This window comes from Salminus brasiliensis, chromosome 1 (genome assembly GCF_030463535.1).
Source record: "Salminus brasiliensis chromosome 1, fSalBra1.hap2, whole genome shotgun sequence".
NCBI lineage: Eukaryota > Metazoa > Chordata > Actinopteri > Characiformes > Bryconidae > Salminus > Salminus brasiliensis.
The window spans coordinates 58312019-58330311 of record NC_132878.1 but is presented as its reverse complement, the minus strand read 5'-3'; the positions used below and the strand labels follow the sequence as shown (position 1 = coordinate 58330311).

At 40.6% G+C, this 18293-nt stretch overlaps 2 protein-coding genes across 7 annotated transcripts in view; one reads left to right on the top strand and one right to left on the bottom strand.

Moving 5' to 3' along the window:
* Positions 1-18293, top strand: part of gpcpd1 (glycerophosphocholine phosphodiesterase 1) — a 252304-nt gene that overhangs the window by 4857 nt on the left and 229154 nt on the right. The gene's annotated exons all lie outside the window — the stretch shown is intronic.
* Positions 963-18293, bottom strand: part of plcb1l (phospholipase C beta 1-like) — a 122936-nt gene continuing 105605 nt past the window's right edge. For 4 of the 6 annotated variants that reach the window (XM_072683188.1, XM_072683195.1, XM_072683210.1 and 1 more), the window contains 3 exons: positions 18025-18111; positions 17880-17900; positions 963-4535 (listed from right to left, as the gene is read on the bottom strand). In XM_072683188.1, the coding sequence (XP_072539289.1) occupies positions 4314-4535; positions 17880-17900; positions 18025-18111 (330 nt within the window). In that variant the 3' untranslated portion in view covers positions 963-4313. The remainder of the gene's footprint in view (positions 4536-17879; positions 17901-18024; positions 18112-18293) is intronic. The other 2 variants (XM_072683202.1, XM_072683221.1) reach the window with 1 other exon arrangement.

The following is an 18293-nucleotide window of genomic DNA, read 5'->3' as shown; positions in this document are numbered from 1 at the left end:
CTTTGATAGATACCAGAGCAAAGGGCTACAGTTGTACAGCGATCACAGCGCCTTCCTTTGAATAATTCTCTTTCATGTGTGCTATGTCTCTCCACATCCATTTGCTTCCCATATTCAGTGATCTAGATTGTCGCTCTTCTTTCCAGCCATCATTGCTTGTCTCTCTTTCTCTCTCTCTCTGTGTGTCTGTCAGCCCGCTCTTAAATAATCAGTGTCAGGTTCTTGGATTTGGAGTTCAGGATGAGAATATAATTACATGTTACATAAAAGCCTCAATGCAGCCAATTACATGTTTCTAATTGCTGGGCCAAAGTTCCTGACCTTAAATTTACACTTATTTAGACAGATTAGGTTCTTAGCAAGTTGCATCATGACCAGACACTTTTGGTAGCCATCAACAAACATTTATGTATCTATCTATCTATATATATAATCTCTGTCACACAAAAACCTTGTATCTCCAAAATTACAACATTACAGACCATTTCATCCTAAAACCTAGTCAAGGACAATTGCCAGATTTCTAATATGTCAGAAAGTGAAGATACGTCTTTGCACATACTGTGTGTATATATACATAGTCACACACTCTCACACACAAGACACGCTTGTCTCACTTTAAGGCTGGCAGAGCATTGTGAAATATGGCTGTGTTATTTACTGCTAATGGGAAGTCCTCCTTAAGCTATCAAGGTCAGTTGGTGGGACTCCAGCAGCTTCTTATTAAAACCTGGTATATATATCTGATTTCCAAACAAAGGCATTAGCTCTGTCCCATCTCATTCTCAGATTTACAGCCCACAGGAGTGTTCAGCAAGGCACATCGTCCAAAATTGTCTGAGCAAACAAGGTCCTCTTGAGATACTGTAGATGTGTGCAATACTGGACTTCTCAAAAGTGCAAAGTCAAAAGTACGTCTTCATTTTGAGCAAAAAAAAGAAAGTCAAAAAGCACAGCCTACATATAGAATCAACATTTATTTCATTCACAAGCATTTCATCCCTTTCCTCAGTTCCATTTCATCGTACATTTTCTCTAAGGTTCTCTTAAGAATGCATATATCCAGTACCTTTACATATAAAGAGAAACAAGTAGCATAGAGAAAATTAAGATGTTCACTACAGAATATAGAAAACATTGTTTTGCTGAAATACTGCTAATCACACTTTACTCAGTAGTGTTATTGTACTAAAAGTGCACACCATCTAAAAAAAGACATACAGACATATACCTAAACATACTCCTTATATTACAACAACAGTTATGCACAGTGATGCATTTCACACACATTCTACAAGGCAAACATATTGAAAGGCACAAGACTCACAGGATGGCAACAATCTCTGTAGATTAGAAATCAGTTGGTGTTACGGTACACTGACTATTTAAAGTCTATTCAATTTAATTCATGGCACAATAGCTCATATCTGTTGCAGTCTTAAATATTCTGCTCTTCCTTCAGGCCGATGTCAGGGTAAACAGATGTTCTGCTCCCAAATCAATGTACATGGAAAGTTTCTTTTCAGTGTTTTTCAGCCGAGAAAGAAAATGCAACATTGGTTCAGGGTGAGAGAAATTGTTAAAGCGCTACAAATCAAATTTGTAACATTTACATTTATGGCATTTAGCTTACACTCTTATCCAGAGCGGCTTACAAGGTTACTCGTATTACAGAGGTGGGTCAATGTAGTGTTAGGAGTCTTGCCCAAGGACTCTTATTGGTGTAGCACAGGACAGTCACCCAGAAAATAGTTTTCTTCAAACAAGGAATACAAAATGACCCCCCCCAAAGATTTCCACAGTTCATAGCACTGTATCCACATTCCAAAAAATATTAATAAGAACTGTTTCACCAGAAATATATCATGATATCTATGTTATCAGTCTTAAACAAACATTAGGCTAAATGACATATTTTGCAATTTTTTGAACTGAGCAGTAGTCTCTAGTTCCTGGATATTCTTTGGAGGTGTTGCGGTATAGTTTGTTTTAAGTCTATTCAAAAATGTTCTATAATGATTAGGTTGGAGGACTGTGAGGGCCATTCCAAAAGCCTCAGTTCATGGTGGATTGAGATGTATATTTTTGGGTCATTATCCGTTTGAAGAAGCCACCCTCTTTTCAGTTTTCAGGCTTTTAACAGATGCTTTAACATTTGCTAGTATTTTGTAGAATCGATGCTTTCCTCGATTTGTGTAATATTGCCAATGCCACTGGCAACACCACAGCCCCAAAACATGATCAATCCACCCCTCATGCTTCACAGTTGGCCTTTTTTACCAGTCATACCTTCTATATTGTCTTCATCTTTCCACAAAACTTTCCAAATGACTTTCTCATAAAGACTAGTGAAACTATGCACCACCCTTTTTTCTGCAGCTTCAGTAATAAGGGGTAATATGGATTTCACACTGAGAGCTTTCCAGGTCTTACATTTCTCTACAGTTCCCATTAACTGCCATTTCCCAACACCAGTTCACACTCTAAAAACTGCAAGCTGAAAATAAAACCCAGGTCATCTGGTCATGGGTGTCTAGACTTAAATTAATATGTAACACTTTGTATGCTTGCAGTATATATTTACATTATGCAGTGGGACTGGAATCTGTAATTATGAGTTACTTGGGGTTTCGCTGTAGAGCATATCCATTATCCAATGCCCTGCATAAAGAGTATTCATTACTGTCTTTCTAATATCTGATTGAGCCATGATATCATTTGACAGTACACCACCTCTGAGCCACTGTTGCATTTTATAACATGGTGAAAATGTTGCTTTTAGAAATGCTAAATAGATACTTATATGATAGCATGAATTGCTATTACACTGAAACATCGATTGAAGCCTAGATTACAGCCTAAAGAGCAATAATGTACAAAGTTTTGACACATGTTTGGCACATGCTACATTTTACCACAAAAGTCCAGTCTTTTTTTCTGGACTGATCTGATCATTTACATTCTTGATGAATATTTATTTATCGATAAACATATTTTCTTAATTTTTAAAGATCCCATTTTGGTCACAAACTTTGTACTGTGGCCTAATAAGTCAATAGGGTGGCCAATGGAGGTGTGTGTGTGAGACAGACATCATTCCGAATGAGTCTAAAAACTCTGATCCTATATTCGTCCAAAAAAATGGCTGAACCAGAAGCCAGCATAAAAACATTGGGAATACATAGAACTTCGGTTTTTCCTAAAACACAACTGTGCTGTTTGTAGAACTTCTAAGAACAAGCAACATACATCATTGCTGTCAGTTGTATCTACAAAATTGCAAAATGGCAAATGGGGAAGGAAACACCTTCTTAACCTTTAATGGAAGTCAATGTGAAAAGATTTGATTATTCATAAAGAGTCATTTAAGATCATTTCTACTGATCCTTTCATCATGACATTTTGCCAGATTCAAGTTACGTAAAGTGAAAATAGCAAAAATGAGATATGTTTTTTGCATGACAGCGACAATATATATTGATTTATTATAATTAAATAAAAGGCCTTCCTGTTCTTTCTTTGACAACATATTTACATTTATGAGAATGCATATGGTCACTTTCACCCTCTCTGCTACATAGGTAACATTTACAAGTGTACAAAAACATGCAGATGCACCTGTCCATTTTCTCAAGTTACATTACAACTAAGTGTACATTTAATTACATTTAGCCAAATATAAAAATAAAAACCAGCAAAGAAACAAACAACAAACAAACAAACAAACAAACAAACAAACAAAAGAAAACACATCTATGAAATTATATGAAACAGGTTTAAAAACAAATACAAATCCTATGGTCATTTCAAATAGAACAATGACAGATTTGTGAGTGATGGGCTGAACCCTGTAAGCCACATGTGAACAGGACAAAGTGTTCAATGCTAGCACACGGAAAGTCTCCACTGCCTAAATATACAGCTATTCACAGGCTTACTTTCAAATGATGTTTATAGCTTGTCATTCAAAGGCCTGGCCGGGCTAAATCTGTTCTTAAACAATGACAACATAAACAGTCCTCTCTAGTGGTTCTCTAAACAGAAGTATCATTATCAAATTTGTCAGTTTGAAGTGAGCTCTATAACAGCTTTCAAAGACAAGAACAGAAGGGTGTAACAAAATCATCAGTTTTCTCGCTGTTGTTCAAGTAAGTCCTCTCAGTACATGTCAGTGTATTGTCAACAAATCCTACAGATGATGTAGTAAAAGGTGCACTTTAAATTAAAGACAACAACCAGGGACACAGATATTACAAAATGTATGTACATATGTCAGCGTATCTACGGTTAAAAGGTAAAGGCCAGAGGCTAACTCAGAGTGGCGTGTCAAACACCTTCTCTGACGAGGCCTCCTCCAGGTCTTCCTCAGATTGGGCTGCTCTGTGGTTCAGTTTCTCTGTGGCTGAGCCACTGAGGCAGCTCTGTTCACACTCATTGCTCGGCTTGCCTTTAGCGGTTTCCTGCACAAACTCCTGGATCTCCACCGGGAGCCGCCGGAATTTGTCCTGGTATTCCTGGTCCAGCTCGCTTTGAAGCTGCAGAGACAACCGAAACAAGATTTGATTTTAAGCTACACTATTTTCCCAAATGTATCCAGGCATTCCCACTTATTCAATTTGACTACCCTTAGGACACAGCTTGTGTAATACCCATAGAACTGGAACAATTGGATATAAACCTGGCCCAATGCTAATCATTGACTATACAAGCACAAAGCCCATCTGGATTGAGTGGTGAAGCAGTGGGACCATGTTTCCTGAAAGGAACTTCATCCAATAGGTTTGGGATTAGTTTCATCCAGAACTAATCATTCGACATCAGTACCTGACCTTACTAATGCTTATGTGGCTCAACGCAATGTTTCCACTAGAGATGTCATATCAGTACTGATGGTACTGGTCGGATCTCGAAAATGCTGGTTTAGATACAGAAGGGAAAAAAGAATGAATTTGATCTAATCCTGTGAGAAATCTAGACTGGAATATCACACACACTCTTCCTGTGGGATAGCAGAGTGTTTGAGTAGTTTGAACAGGATAGACTTAGACATGCATCTCAAATGAGGCACTGTTTTTAGGAACAGACTGCAGCGAACAGTGAGGACAGCTGAGAGAATCATTGGTGCTTCTCTGCCCTCCATTCAGGATTTGTACTGCTCAAGAACCAGAAAACAGGCAGAGAAAATCATTACAGACTCCTCGCACCCTGGTCACAACCTCTTTCAGCTGCTCCCGGCTGGAAAACGCTACAGAACTATGTCCACTAAGACTGTCAGACACAAGAACAGTTTTTACCCTCAGGCCATCACCTTCCTCAACAGCTGATCACCATCATCAGCTACAGGCCATAGATACTACTGATAAACTCTTATCACTCTTATCCTACAGTTACTGCACTACTGCACCATAACTCATTTCATGTTTACACTGCTGTGGTTCACAACATTCAATCTGTATAGTGTTGCATACTGCTATTCTGTGAATAACACTGCTATAGACTTTATAGAAATGTCCTCATATATACTGTTAATACTATTGTTCTCTGTATATTGTGTATTGTCTGTAAATTATATGTAGAGTAGAGACTAACAGCCAGAAAGAAATTCCTTGTGTGTGTGTGAACATACTTGGCCAATAAATCTGATTCTGATGTTTTTATTAAAAATGTTGTATCAGTTTTTGTATACTAAAGATATCAATGCTTGAGACATATCAGAAAAGAAAAGCTGGTATTACAAAATCTCTAGTCCCAACATCTAAAAAGCCTGTCCAGAAGAGTAGAGACTGTAGCAAAAGAAAATAGTTTCAGTAGAATCGCTGGACAAGCAGGTGCCTACAAGGTTTTGGACATGAAGTGTATTAGCAACTCTTGGCTGTGATCCAGCTCTTCCAGCCTAGACTGCCATAATGCATATGAGGTTATCCCTTTGTGTTTAACTCAGCCATCTCTCGAGAGAGTTAATCACAGCATTAAGGGAAATGTGTAAAGGTTGATGAATAATGTCTAACATCGGCGTCTGGGTGATTCAGGAGTTCAGGGTTAAGCCACCAGAGAGGAGCCTGCGTTCTGAGTACCAGCAAAGAGGTGCTATACACTGAGAGGGCAATGGAAATCAATTTCCACAGAAACGATAGCTGACTCAATTCATCTCTCCTGCCTCTCCTAGCTCTCCTAATTCAGCACTGTAGAATATGTTTTTCTTCCAGGCACAGACTCCCCTAATGATTAAGGATGACAGAATTGTATTCATTCTGACCCAATAATTGCTTTAATGCTTATTTCACCAGTTAACTACCCCACTCAGTCTTCTGGGAGCTTTGTAATTAAAGAAAAGCACCAAAGACGAATTGTGTCAAAGGCAATGGTTGAGAAACACACTCGCTGTTCATTTCTGTCCAAGCTTCTAAAGGCCTCATCATCTCCTGTTTTAGTTTTTGGCGTATTTCATTGAGAAAACACTTCCAGTTTGTTTCATTCCATTTAAAACAGACCTGCAGACATGGATCATGCTTTAATACTCTTTGAATCTTCATGTAAAATGTCTTCCCCCTTTCTTACCCCCTTACACTCATACAGACATACACAATAAAAAAGTTTGTGGACACCCTTTTTAATGAAAGCAATTAGCTACTTTAAGTTGCAGCCACCGCTGACACATGTGTGCAAATGAACACACAAAGCTTATCTAGTCTCTGTACAAAACGTCCTGCCAGTAGAATAGGACTCTCTGGAGCAGATAAACATGAACCTGTTGGCACCATGCCTAATGTCAGGTATGGGCTAGAGCAATATAAAGCCACCCAGCAGTGTAGCAGTGGAACTGTGTTCTCTGGAATGATGGATGGTGCTCCATCCAATACTTTTGGGATGAGTTGGGGAGTTGGGGATGAGGTGGGGTGGTGGTCACCCAACATCTTGACCTGACAAATGCTCTGTCACTGTCACTGAATGCAACCAAATGAAATCCTTACAGGAATGCTCCAAAATCCAGTTACTCCAACAAAGGCAGGATACGTTTTTTAATACTCTTGATTTCAGAACAAATAATGAATGATCAGGTGTCCCAATACTTATGTCTGTAGATGTTTTAGACTAACTGCCTATTACTACGCTATTCTGGTATACAAAGGGTGCTTCATCAAATGTCAGAGAGAATGTGTCACTCAAAAATGTCATATTACATATTACAAATTACATGTAGCATGATTTCTAATTCATGTTGATTTTAAAAGGTGTACGTCTCCATGTTTCTTAAGGCCTCTATATAGAGAGAGGTCTAAAGCAGTGTGTGGTCTCTCCTGCCCACAGGTGCTTCCGTCGCAGAGGTCACCTTGCAGCAATTCATATTTTCACACAGCTGACAAAGACACAGGGCGGCCAGATGGCTAAAGACGCGTCCGCCCAGCACAAAGCGTGACCTACATAGGGGTGGGACATCTGCTGTCCCCCTGCCGGCCTGGGCACAAAGGCCCTCGGATTAAAAGTGCCATCTTGCCTCCGATACCCACTCCTCAGCACGTGAGTGTGTGTGAGGTGTGTGTGTGTGTATGGTGGGTAAAGCGGCCTGAAGCAACTGTTCGCCAGGGCGTCCAACTGCTTTTGACGGTAAGCCGTCTCACCCGCGGGCCTCGCTGTCTATGGAAGGGTGTGTGTGTGTGTGTGTGTGTGCACATGCCACCTCTTTATCACCTGGGGGGCTAGCGTGACAGCAGAGGTAATTAAAAGTCGAGGGGAAGGCGAAAGCTGCACAGCCACGTCGGAGCCTCGCGTGGGTGAGACCAGGTTACGTTCTGTGTTAGAAAAGCGACCATGGCTAGCGCCTTGTCTCACTCTATCACTCACTCCCTCTCGGGCTCTTGTCACTCTCTCTTTCCAACACTTTCAGTTCCCTTTGGTCAACCTTTTACATCAAACATTTCATGCTTTACAAGGTTTCTTCTATTCACTGGACTTTTGTGAAGGGCCCATATTCCACATTTTTCTTCTATTACATTTTGTTATGCTGAAATACACATTTCTCACAGGTTTTCTTTGAAGTACACAGTGTTTGGGTGGATTAGAGACCCAAAACAGTTGTTTTTCATTTTCTACAGAACCATTTTTCTCTTTAGACATGTTGTCCCAAAACTATTTCACTTGGAATTTTAGTGTGATCATGTAGTGTGATTATGTAATTTCCTTAATGTCTTCTGCAGAGCATTTGTAGGTGTCTTTGGTAGAGGCATAAAAATACAAATTTTTCTGTGGTCATGTGAAGCCTGGCAAACCAGGCGATGGGGAGGAGGAAAGGGGGAGCGAAGTTTATTCGGATAGGGATAGACAGTGAAGTGTGGGTATATGCAGGGGATGAAGACCTAGAGAAGTAGGGGTTTAGGGTGTGGTCCTTCTCCCAAAAATGTTATATAATATAAATGATAAGTTTTCTATGATATTCACTGATTATATATGACTGATTATCTATACATATCATAGAGATCAGTACAGACTGATTGTGAGTCAATGCCATTGAGGTAGCTATGTGTTTTAAAACCACTTACAATGTCTTGAGCAGGGGTGGGGAATTCCTGCACCGTTTGGTGATTTTCTTGCTCCAACACAGCTGATTACCAGGATAATTGGTACGCTAGAGCAGGAAACTGTGGCCCTCTTCCCCACCCATGGTCTAGTAAATTACGAATAGACAAACTGTTCTTGAATAAGCATATTGATGCCTGGACACATATCTGTATTTACTCTCAACATCTAGAACAAAACCTCTGTTTACAACCGAAATACCAGGGTAATCGTGGAAGATCTAGCACCGAAGACCGGTTGAGCGCCAGGGCCTCTGTGCCTTAAGAATAATGCTCAGACAATAATACAACCTGAAAATGCAGTAAGTTGCTAGCTTACACACGTATCCATGCAGTCATTATGTAAACAAGAAACAGACAGGCCACCTGCTCAGTATTTACAGATCATCCTAAGCTGAGCCCAGGCCTCACATACAGGAACGAGGTACCAAGCAATAGAAAATGCTGTTTACTGCATTCATAACCTGTAGCTGATCGTCTCATGAAAACATTAAAAGACAACCTCTTCACATCAGAGTGTTTATACCATTACTGCAACAGCACCAGCTAATCTACAGGATGTGTCAAGAAAGAAAGAAAAGGGAAAAAAAGGCCTGCGCTGAGACAGACTCAGTGGGGTGTAACACGGTGGCCAAGGTGAACCAAATTAACTGGCTCACCTCAAGTGACCTTGAGAGATGAAAGCGTGACACAGTCTAGTTTCCAGTCCCTCTCGAGCAGGGGATGTTAAATATGTCTTCCCTCAAAAGACTTGTCATCTGTCAACAAACCAGACTCAGATCCAATCCTCAGCTCTCTTAAAACACTTTGGGAGAAAAAAATGACCTTCTTCAACATCTGTCCTAATTCTAAGCCATCACCGAGTGAAGAGAGGCTTTTCTGGACTATCCTGAATTGCAACAGAATCCGCTGCCTTCGTTTCCACTCTAGCAGAAGCACCGCTGTGTGCACTTTTCCTGACACTGAGAATGATGGACATTGCATCGTGATGATCAGTTATTCCTCACTTATATCTCATTGAACCCACTGTCTAAAAAGAGCAAACTCTTTAAATAGACTATAAAACAAAATAATCCAGAAAACTAAACCAAGGGGTCAAATGAAACATATGAAAGGGAAAAACTGAAACAACAAACTGTAAACCACCTAAACCAGTGGTTCTCAATCCAGGTGATTGTGCCAAACACAGCCAGCTCACTTTGGAAAGGGCTTGTTAATCTGTTCATTAGTCCATCAAGCATGAATCATAAGCATAGCATAAATGTACAGGGCAGCAGTACTCCAGTACACCAGCACTAGGATTAAAAACCAGTGTAAACCAAAACATGTCAAACCATGCCCAGGATACTCTCCCATTTAGTCAGAGCCTCAACTCGACTAGTGCATCCTTCAAGACCATCAGTTCCCCACAATCCCTCATGTTTCACACAAAAACAAACCATTCTAATTCAATGCTTAAACGAATAATTGCAACGTGTCGCACTGTTTACGTGGGTAAGCAGTGATGTGTTGGTACAGCAGTCTCTAATATGTAGACCGGAGCACTCAAGTGAAGCCTTTGTATACCAGTAACTATAAGATATGTCTAGTGAGGAGCTAAACCTACTTACACAACAGCAGGCAAAGGGGTATAAAAGCAGAGTAGAGCGTAGTGCACAATGTAGTGTGCCCCATTCAACATGCCATAATGTGACAATATGAAGGAGGAAAAAGGGGCATGGAGTTGGCCAGAGAAACCATGAAAGATACCCGTTTGGAAGTCAAGTAGAAGAGATGGAGAAGAAAGATGCTTGACAGTCTCATTTCCTGACATTGAAACACAGAGAAGAAGACAGAAGTGCAAACTCAACCTGTTGCTGCAGAATGTAAATGTAATGTAACTGTAACTTCATTTGTAATTAAATGTGCACTTTTATAGTTACTATTAAGTATGAACTGTACTAAGGGTTAAGAGAAGCACCGGCAAACACAATTTCCCCAATGCAGCTATGTAAATAAGCAAGCAATAGGGAAAGGGGTCTGTATGCAGAAAAGTCCTCTATTCACTTCCATTAAACCGCCTCCGCTTTCTGTTTGTGCTTTGCTGCACTTCTCCTTGTTTGAGATGCAGGTAGACAACACTGCTATATTGGCTTGGCACTGTGTGAAGATGTCCAAATATTATTCTGGAGGTACGCAGATGGAATGAATGAAGAGTGCGCTCGAGCTGTAGGTAGAAAAGAGCTGCAGATTAACATTGCACTTTGGAGACCTCTGTCATTTTCCCCTTCACTTTTCAATCAAATATCACCACTTGAGCTATGGCAGAAGCATCTCTCCAGAAAAGGAAGTGATCTGGTGCTGCCTCCGCCAAAGCTAGCCCAGGGAAGTGAGATTTCCACAGCCGCTCATTGTACCCACTGCTGGCATGCCGAACATCTCTGCCACAGGGGGTTTGTTTGGGCTCCTCTGGTTTCTATCGAGTGACAATGGTTTCCCCTGGCGTGAAGAGGCAGGCGGCCCGTGTGCATTATTAATGCTGACCGGCCGAGTGGCTCACATCAAACAGGGCCGAAAGCACGACCGGCCCGGCGCTGGGGGCTTTAGCGACAGGACGAGGGATCTATGTAAACCATGTGAAGCGTCTGCCAGTCTCTCGCTCTGTTTCTGGGAATAGGACCAAATGCAGCCGGGCCTGGTCGAGTCACAAGCTGTTCTGCTTCTATGTCTGCGTACAAACACACCCCTCCATCTGTCTCGCTTTTTTGCTGTCTAGCAATGAAAAGCCATATTTTATTCTCCATCTCCTACAACCCCTCACCACCCCACCCCATTTGGGCTTCGACTGTTTAATAATACCTCTCATTACTGTCTGTGAGCCTACCTCAACCTATTCCTCATCTTCCCTTTTCTTCTTTCAGCCCCCCTTCCTGTTAGGTATAGATCTCTCTCTCTCTGCCACATTCAGACCAGGCAATATGTGAAGATTTTTCATTCAAAATCCAGCCTGTAGTCTAATCATTTGCAAGAATTTAGGTTACTGGTTGATTACAGTTTTTAAATACCAAAAAAGGAAAAGGGCTAGAAGCAAATGTTAGGGCACCCTACATGCTCAGTACTTAGTATCAATTCCTTTGGCAAGTAGCTCAGCTTGTAAATGCTTTTTGTAGCGGCAAAGAGTATTTTAATTTGTTTAGGGGACTTTCATCTGTTCTTCCTTGCAAAAGCCTTCTAGTTCTATGATTTTTTTTAGCTGTCGTGCATCGACTGCTCTATTAAGGTCCATCCACTGATTTTCTATGATATTTCAGCAAGGGAACTGCAAAACCTTCAGCTTACAGCTCTTGAGGTAGTCCATTCTGGATTATAAGGTGTGTGCAATCCATTCTTCGCGCTACCCATAAAAGTTTCCATGCCCAATGCATGATCGATTAACCCCATGCTTAACAGTTGGAGAGGTGTTCTTTTCATGAAATATCTGCATCCATTTTCATCATATATCATATTTTCTTGTTGCAATATTTCTTAGACCTATTCTAACAACATTAGCCCACAGGACTTTTCAAAATGCATCAGGCTTTTTGAGATGTTCCTTTGAAAACTTCAGATGATAAATTGTGTGGTAAAGATGCAGAAAAGATTTTCTGAGGACTCTTCCATTACAGTCATATTTGTGCCAACGTCAGTAGAATAGTGCACCACCCCATTCAGTGTGCTAAATTTTGCCTTACTAGCAATCCTGCAAGCAGAAATTTGGTGTTCCAGATCTCAAATTGACCCCCAAATGTTCCTATTAAATGCAGTTTTGAATTACATTACAAAATAAGGAAACAGTTTCTGCTTTGTGGGCCCATGACCACTATTTGTTGAGAGTATTTATAAAGCTTTGAAATGTGCATCATCTGGCAAATCTTTCCTAAAAATGACTGTGAACAAGCCATAGCCCTAACTAATGACACTAAGCTAATTAAGGTGTGTAAAAGTTATTTGAGAGCTCACATGTCTTGGGATGTTCACATTTTTGCATAGATATGGTTTTCTGTGTGCTCTGGCAAGGGAATATCAGGTATAGTTATGTTTATGATCTTTTAAAGGCTGTTTTCGCTCACTGACCACTTTATGAGGCACCCCTACCTTGCTTTTACTCTTTGTAGGTAAACAGTTAGAGACCAGTTCACTTTCTTTCATGCATACATACATACACTTCCACAGCGATATGACTGATGTGCTGACAATGGTCCACCCAGATAATAACTAGTCAGAGTTGCTACTATAATGGTCTTTTTCCATTTGTTGTATAGAGTAGTGTGGACTGGACTACCCTGGAACAGTATAAGGACTAAACTGTGAACACTGTACACTGTATATCTCTATACATACAAATTGGACTGTGCTTTAGTTTTACTCACTAATGTTATTTTTACTCACTAATGACTGATCACAAGTGCAGAGGTCATTCATAAACTGCTGTCATACTGACAACAAAGTCCTCACATTACTGATACTGCCTCTGTATTCAAATAACTATTCATTGTCTGTCTCCTGACTTTAAGCCTTTTCACTTGACTTGAGAAAATCCTTTACAACAGCACCTATACAGTATGTATACCGGTAAACTGTGCTGTTTACCTAGCCCAACAGTGCTGGGCTTTATGTGTGTGTTGTCTATATATATATGTGATGGGCTCTCTGATGATTTAAATTCGTAATTTTTTCTATGTTATGAAAGATATAAAAAGGAGTTACTGTACAATAGGATTGATTAGCTACATATAAAACATACATATAAAATATGTAATTTGGCCCAAACTTTTGCATAAGACTGTGCTGGGATGTATCTGTTTAGTGGTCTATATCTCCTCTCAGTAGCATGGCTGTTGAGCGGGTGGGGTTAGGGGCCAGGATGAGCGTTGCCATGGAGACACATACAGCTCCTGTTTGTGAAGCCATACAACCATTTTCTGCCACTCTGGTCGAGCTGCTGGCTGCCTTCAGCCGTGGGCTTGCGTAATGGGGCAGAATTCACACTGCTGTCAAAGGGGGGAAAAAACACAGCTGACACACTACACTCTGAGACAGGCAAAATAACACACCCGGGAGCTCTGCAACATGACAGGATAGAACGCCTTTCCCTGCCATCAAACAAATCCAGCAGTGGTCCAAGAAAACCCACCTTCCTTGTTTAGGAAAGTGTTAGCACAGACAGGCAAACTACAGACCCCAATACATTCAGTAAACTTTGTAAAACTGTGTAAATATCCCTGTGGTGTTCATTAGCAAAACCAGGGCAAGTCACTTTGCATGAAATCAGGATGATACAAGTGGAAATGAAGTCAGCTGTCGGAAACAGCAATCAGAGATCCAAGATTTACTGTAACTAAACCAAGACAACAGGTTCAATGCGAGGTGCGGCAAAGTCTTATTTTAATGAGGTTCAAAATGTTCCGTTCACTGCTACGTGCTAGCGTTTGTCACACTCTCTTTTTTCCCCCCAAAGTGCTTCAGAAAGTCGAGGCTTATTAGATTACGCCGCATGCTGGGCGTTTGGGAGTCCTCTGGGCCGTTTTGATTAGAACGTTAGCAGGACACTGACACCTGTGCGCACACATACTGAGGTGTGACAACAATCATCTCCCATTTCCAACACTCTTCACTCGCTATCTCTGCGCAAGGCCCACACCCTATAATGAACCCTTTCAGTTCTAGGTTTATTATGTTATGTAGACTTTCTTCATGTCAGTATTTCATGATGAGGAAATCAGTGCTTGGAATAATGGAATCTTCTCCATTAAATACATTAAATACATCAAAGTATAGCTTCCCCTGCTCCGATCAAAGGTACCATTGGTGAGAGGTTGTGTCACATTACAACAGGTTCAAATGTCAAAATAGAAATGGTGGTGGAAATGCTGTCAGTGGGGCCTGGCTGAAGGGTGCTGCTGGAAAGGACTACAGTGGATCTTCGATTGGAGTATGCAATCTCTTTGTCTCTGTCTGTCTCTTTCCTCCCGTCATCTCTCTCTCTTACATCTACTTTTCTTGGTGAGCTCTAAGCGAGCAGAGTCCAGAGACCGTTCTCCAGCAGGTCTCCAAAGACCTGGGGATGGTTATAGCTGTCCATTAGTGGCTGCTCCGAGGCGTGAAAATGGGTCAGGACTACTTCTCTCTTTCTCTCTCTCTCTCCCACTCCCTCTCTCTCTCTCTCTCTCTCTCTCTCTCTCTCTCTCTCTCTCTCTCGGATATTAGCTTTGCCCTGGTTACTTCCACTCACTCCTTTTTCTCTTCCTGCTGATGTGGGGTTCAAACACAAATAAACAGCTGAATGTTCCTGACCTGCTTTGGATTGAGGAGATATATATTTTTTTTACTCTGAGGTATTTGCTAAAGATATCTGACTGTCAGTGTGGCTGTGTGTGTGTGTGTGTGTATGTGTGTGTGTGTAAAAGAATGAGGGCTACAGGTTCTCATGATTTTAGCCATGACCCTGGCGCTGTTCCTGGAAGGAACAAGGTCAAATGGATCAAGTGTGCAGCTGGACCACTGGCCTGCACAGTAAATAGTTCCTCAGAGTCCACTGGTAAGAAAAATGATAATACTGTATTCCAGAGAACACTGCATTATAATAGATACATGAAACCACCGCTGGGAAGCAGGAATCATCCGATGTAAAAATACATGAAGCCAGTAAAGGCGAGTGGGTTGGGAGAGACTGAGACTGGCCATTAAAAGCAGCAGAAAGTAGACCAAAATGAAAGCCTCTAGCCAAATGATGCTCAATATAGATATTACCAGCTGAAACTCCAGCTCAGAATGACCCTGCCAAGACAAGAGCAGTCCAGCAGCACTACCTCCTCTCCATGACATAGTGCAGCTGTGCTACAGTGCCCTCTTGTGTCCATACGCTGCTTTTTCTCATCTGACTGCTGATCGTGTTTGCCATCCCTACACGAAACCATGTTTTTTTTCTTAGATTTAGCTTAATGCCACCAATACTGACACAGAAATGGTATTCCCCTCTTTACAAGCGTCTAAGCTTTAATATGAGCAATTTTAAAAAGAAGCTTATCACTGAGAGGAAATTATGACTGGTGGTATTAGCCTGAATGTTGTGTCCAGTACTATTCAAATATGTTGTATTGACCAAGACAAATTGCTTTGTACATCATTAAGTCAAAATACTACTATTAGGTTTCCATTCTTGTTGCAACATCATGTGGTTCCCCTTTCTAATGTCCAGTGAGTGAGGAACAGCAAGCTAAATACACTGTATGGCTACTATATTTGTGTGGATGCATTTTAATGAATGCATGCAGCTGTGCAAATACACACACAGCTTGTCTAGACTGTATTACCAATAAAAAAGGACTCTCTGGAGCCTGCGTTCTCTGGAATGATGGTGCTCCATCCAATACTTTTGGAATGATTACAGGAGTTAGGCATGTCAGAGGTGGGGTGGTGATAATCCAACCCAAAGCAAAAGAAAAACTATTTTAATTAATTGATTTTAGTCCCAATACATCTGTCCATATAGTATCTTTCACTGAACTCAAACATATCAAACATGATTTATTTTAGGACTCATATGACATCATTACAGTATAACAATGGTGACCTACTAGCAGAGGCATTTTGCTTGTTTGACAAGTTTCCTGGTTTGGTGGTGTCTCTGCATCGCAGCCTGAAGCCCTTCCTTTTTGGTCATAGGGGTAACTAAGACTTTTTGATTGACATTTTCAAAGTGCATCATTTTATAGTATTGGACATTTACATTATTTTACAGCATGGATGTTGTAGGAGTCAGGGTTCCCTTTAAGATAAAAGTAGGCTATCATGCTCAAACTGCTTAACCACTCAATCTACCCACAGGAAGAAACACACAACAACCTGGCCTCATACAGTGTGAGTGTGCTCTTTGTGCTCTATATTAGGCTAGATTTGTTACAGGATCAGATCTGATCCTCTCATCTCAATATCTGACCCAGCATTTTCTGCTAATATTGGCCCGATACCGATATGCCATCTCACGATACACGGCAAAATGGAGCACATCAAATATACTGGATCCAAATGTTTGCATTATTTCAACACAATTGTTGCTGAAGTAGGTCTGAGTGAGTGAATCGTCCTCTAGTATAACAAAGATTTACGAAATACACTGGAATGTACCACAACTCAAGCCGAGCGAAAGAAAACTGGGCTGAAGGCACATATATTAAACAATGCACACATACATACAGTACATTAAACATGATCGTCTGCCTACAAACTCCTTAGCAGAGTGAGACACACTGACATAATGTTTCACACACCATTCAAAAGCGTTGGACAAGGCTTTCTGTCATTAGCCCAAAGATCGCAGATTATCACCACACTCAATTACCTTGTCAGATGAGTCTGTATTTGCATATCATCACTGTCACGCAAAACACTAAGTATCTTTTGGCATAATTTCAATCACCTTTTTTTTTTTTTAACTTAATCTGAATCTGAAAGCAAAATTTCATGAAGAATGAAACAATAGAAATACTTAAGAATTACGTCTAATAATTTTTACAATGACTTCCATTGAAAGCTAAGAAGGTTTTTCCTTCTTCTATAAAACTGCCATTTTGAAGATACATACAAGGTTTTTGTGTGACAGCAAGGAAATTAGACTGTACACAGAAAAAATAGTGCTTTGAATGTACATGATTTAAATGTGTCAATTGGCTGCACCTAAATAAAAAATGTTACCAAGCATTTGATGTCATGTAAATTTAAAGCATCATTTTTTCAGTGCAGGCTGAAGACAGTAAAGGTATTGTTTCATGCATGAAAAGATATAAAACAAGACAAATGATATGCTGGGCAGTACAGTGTACCATCTCTACTAATGGTAATGTTATGGCGTGTCCCCTAATAAATATATTATTACACAGCGCATGCATGCATCTGGTAATAACATGGCTTTAGCCTGTAAGAACACAAATAAATGCATTAATATGCTATATTAATGGGAATTATCCCCCATATTTACAGGGTATTAGGTGCTTGTCTATGGTTTGGGCTGAAATTACATTACATGTTATTACTCAGGGTTCCTGAGATGCCACAGCCAAGCATTTCTAGAATGGCATTCTAACAGTGCAGAGTTTTTACATTATGCTGGGTTAACATTATGCTCTTTATAGGTGTTAGGCTGTTGGAGTGGCATTATGATTACTTACAGCACAAAGAACACATCCACTTATCCAGTCTCTGAGCTTAAGAAGCAGTGCACAGCACAATACGGCTGCTTTCAGTATTAGAGCTTTGATTTATTTAGTGCTAGGATGCAAAACTGCTTACCTTCTCTCGCGAACAGTCCTCCTAAAATAACAGTGACAATGAGGTGACACACACATGGTGTGTGTTTTGGAAGACATGCTGAGAGTGTTCATGCCATGTTTAGTGATAAAACTGTCTGAAGGAGAAGAACGGGATTCTCTCATACCTTTGGTTTCTCATCCAGGATTTGCTGCCGTATGAGCTTGTGCACCTCCAGTAATTTCTCCTGCCTTTTGCTTTGAGCATCTTCCAGCTTAAAAGAGACAAGAGACGTGGGTAAGACACACATTATTTGCTTCATGGTCTGCATATCACGGCACTTCAGAAATGAACACGAGGAAACACAATATAGCCTGTCTCGTTGCTGAGGAGGAATTTTGACCCACTCTTTAGTGCATGCTTAAGGTCTCCATCTCCATCTCCTTAAGCATCTCC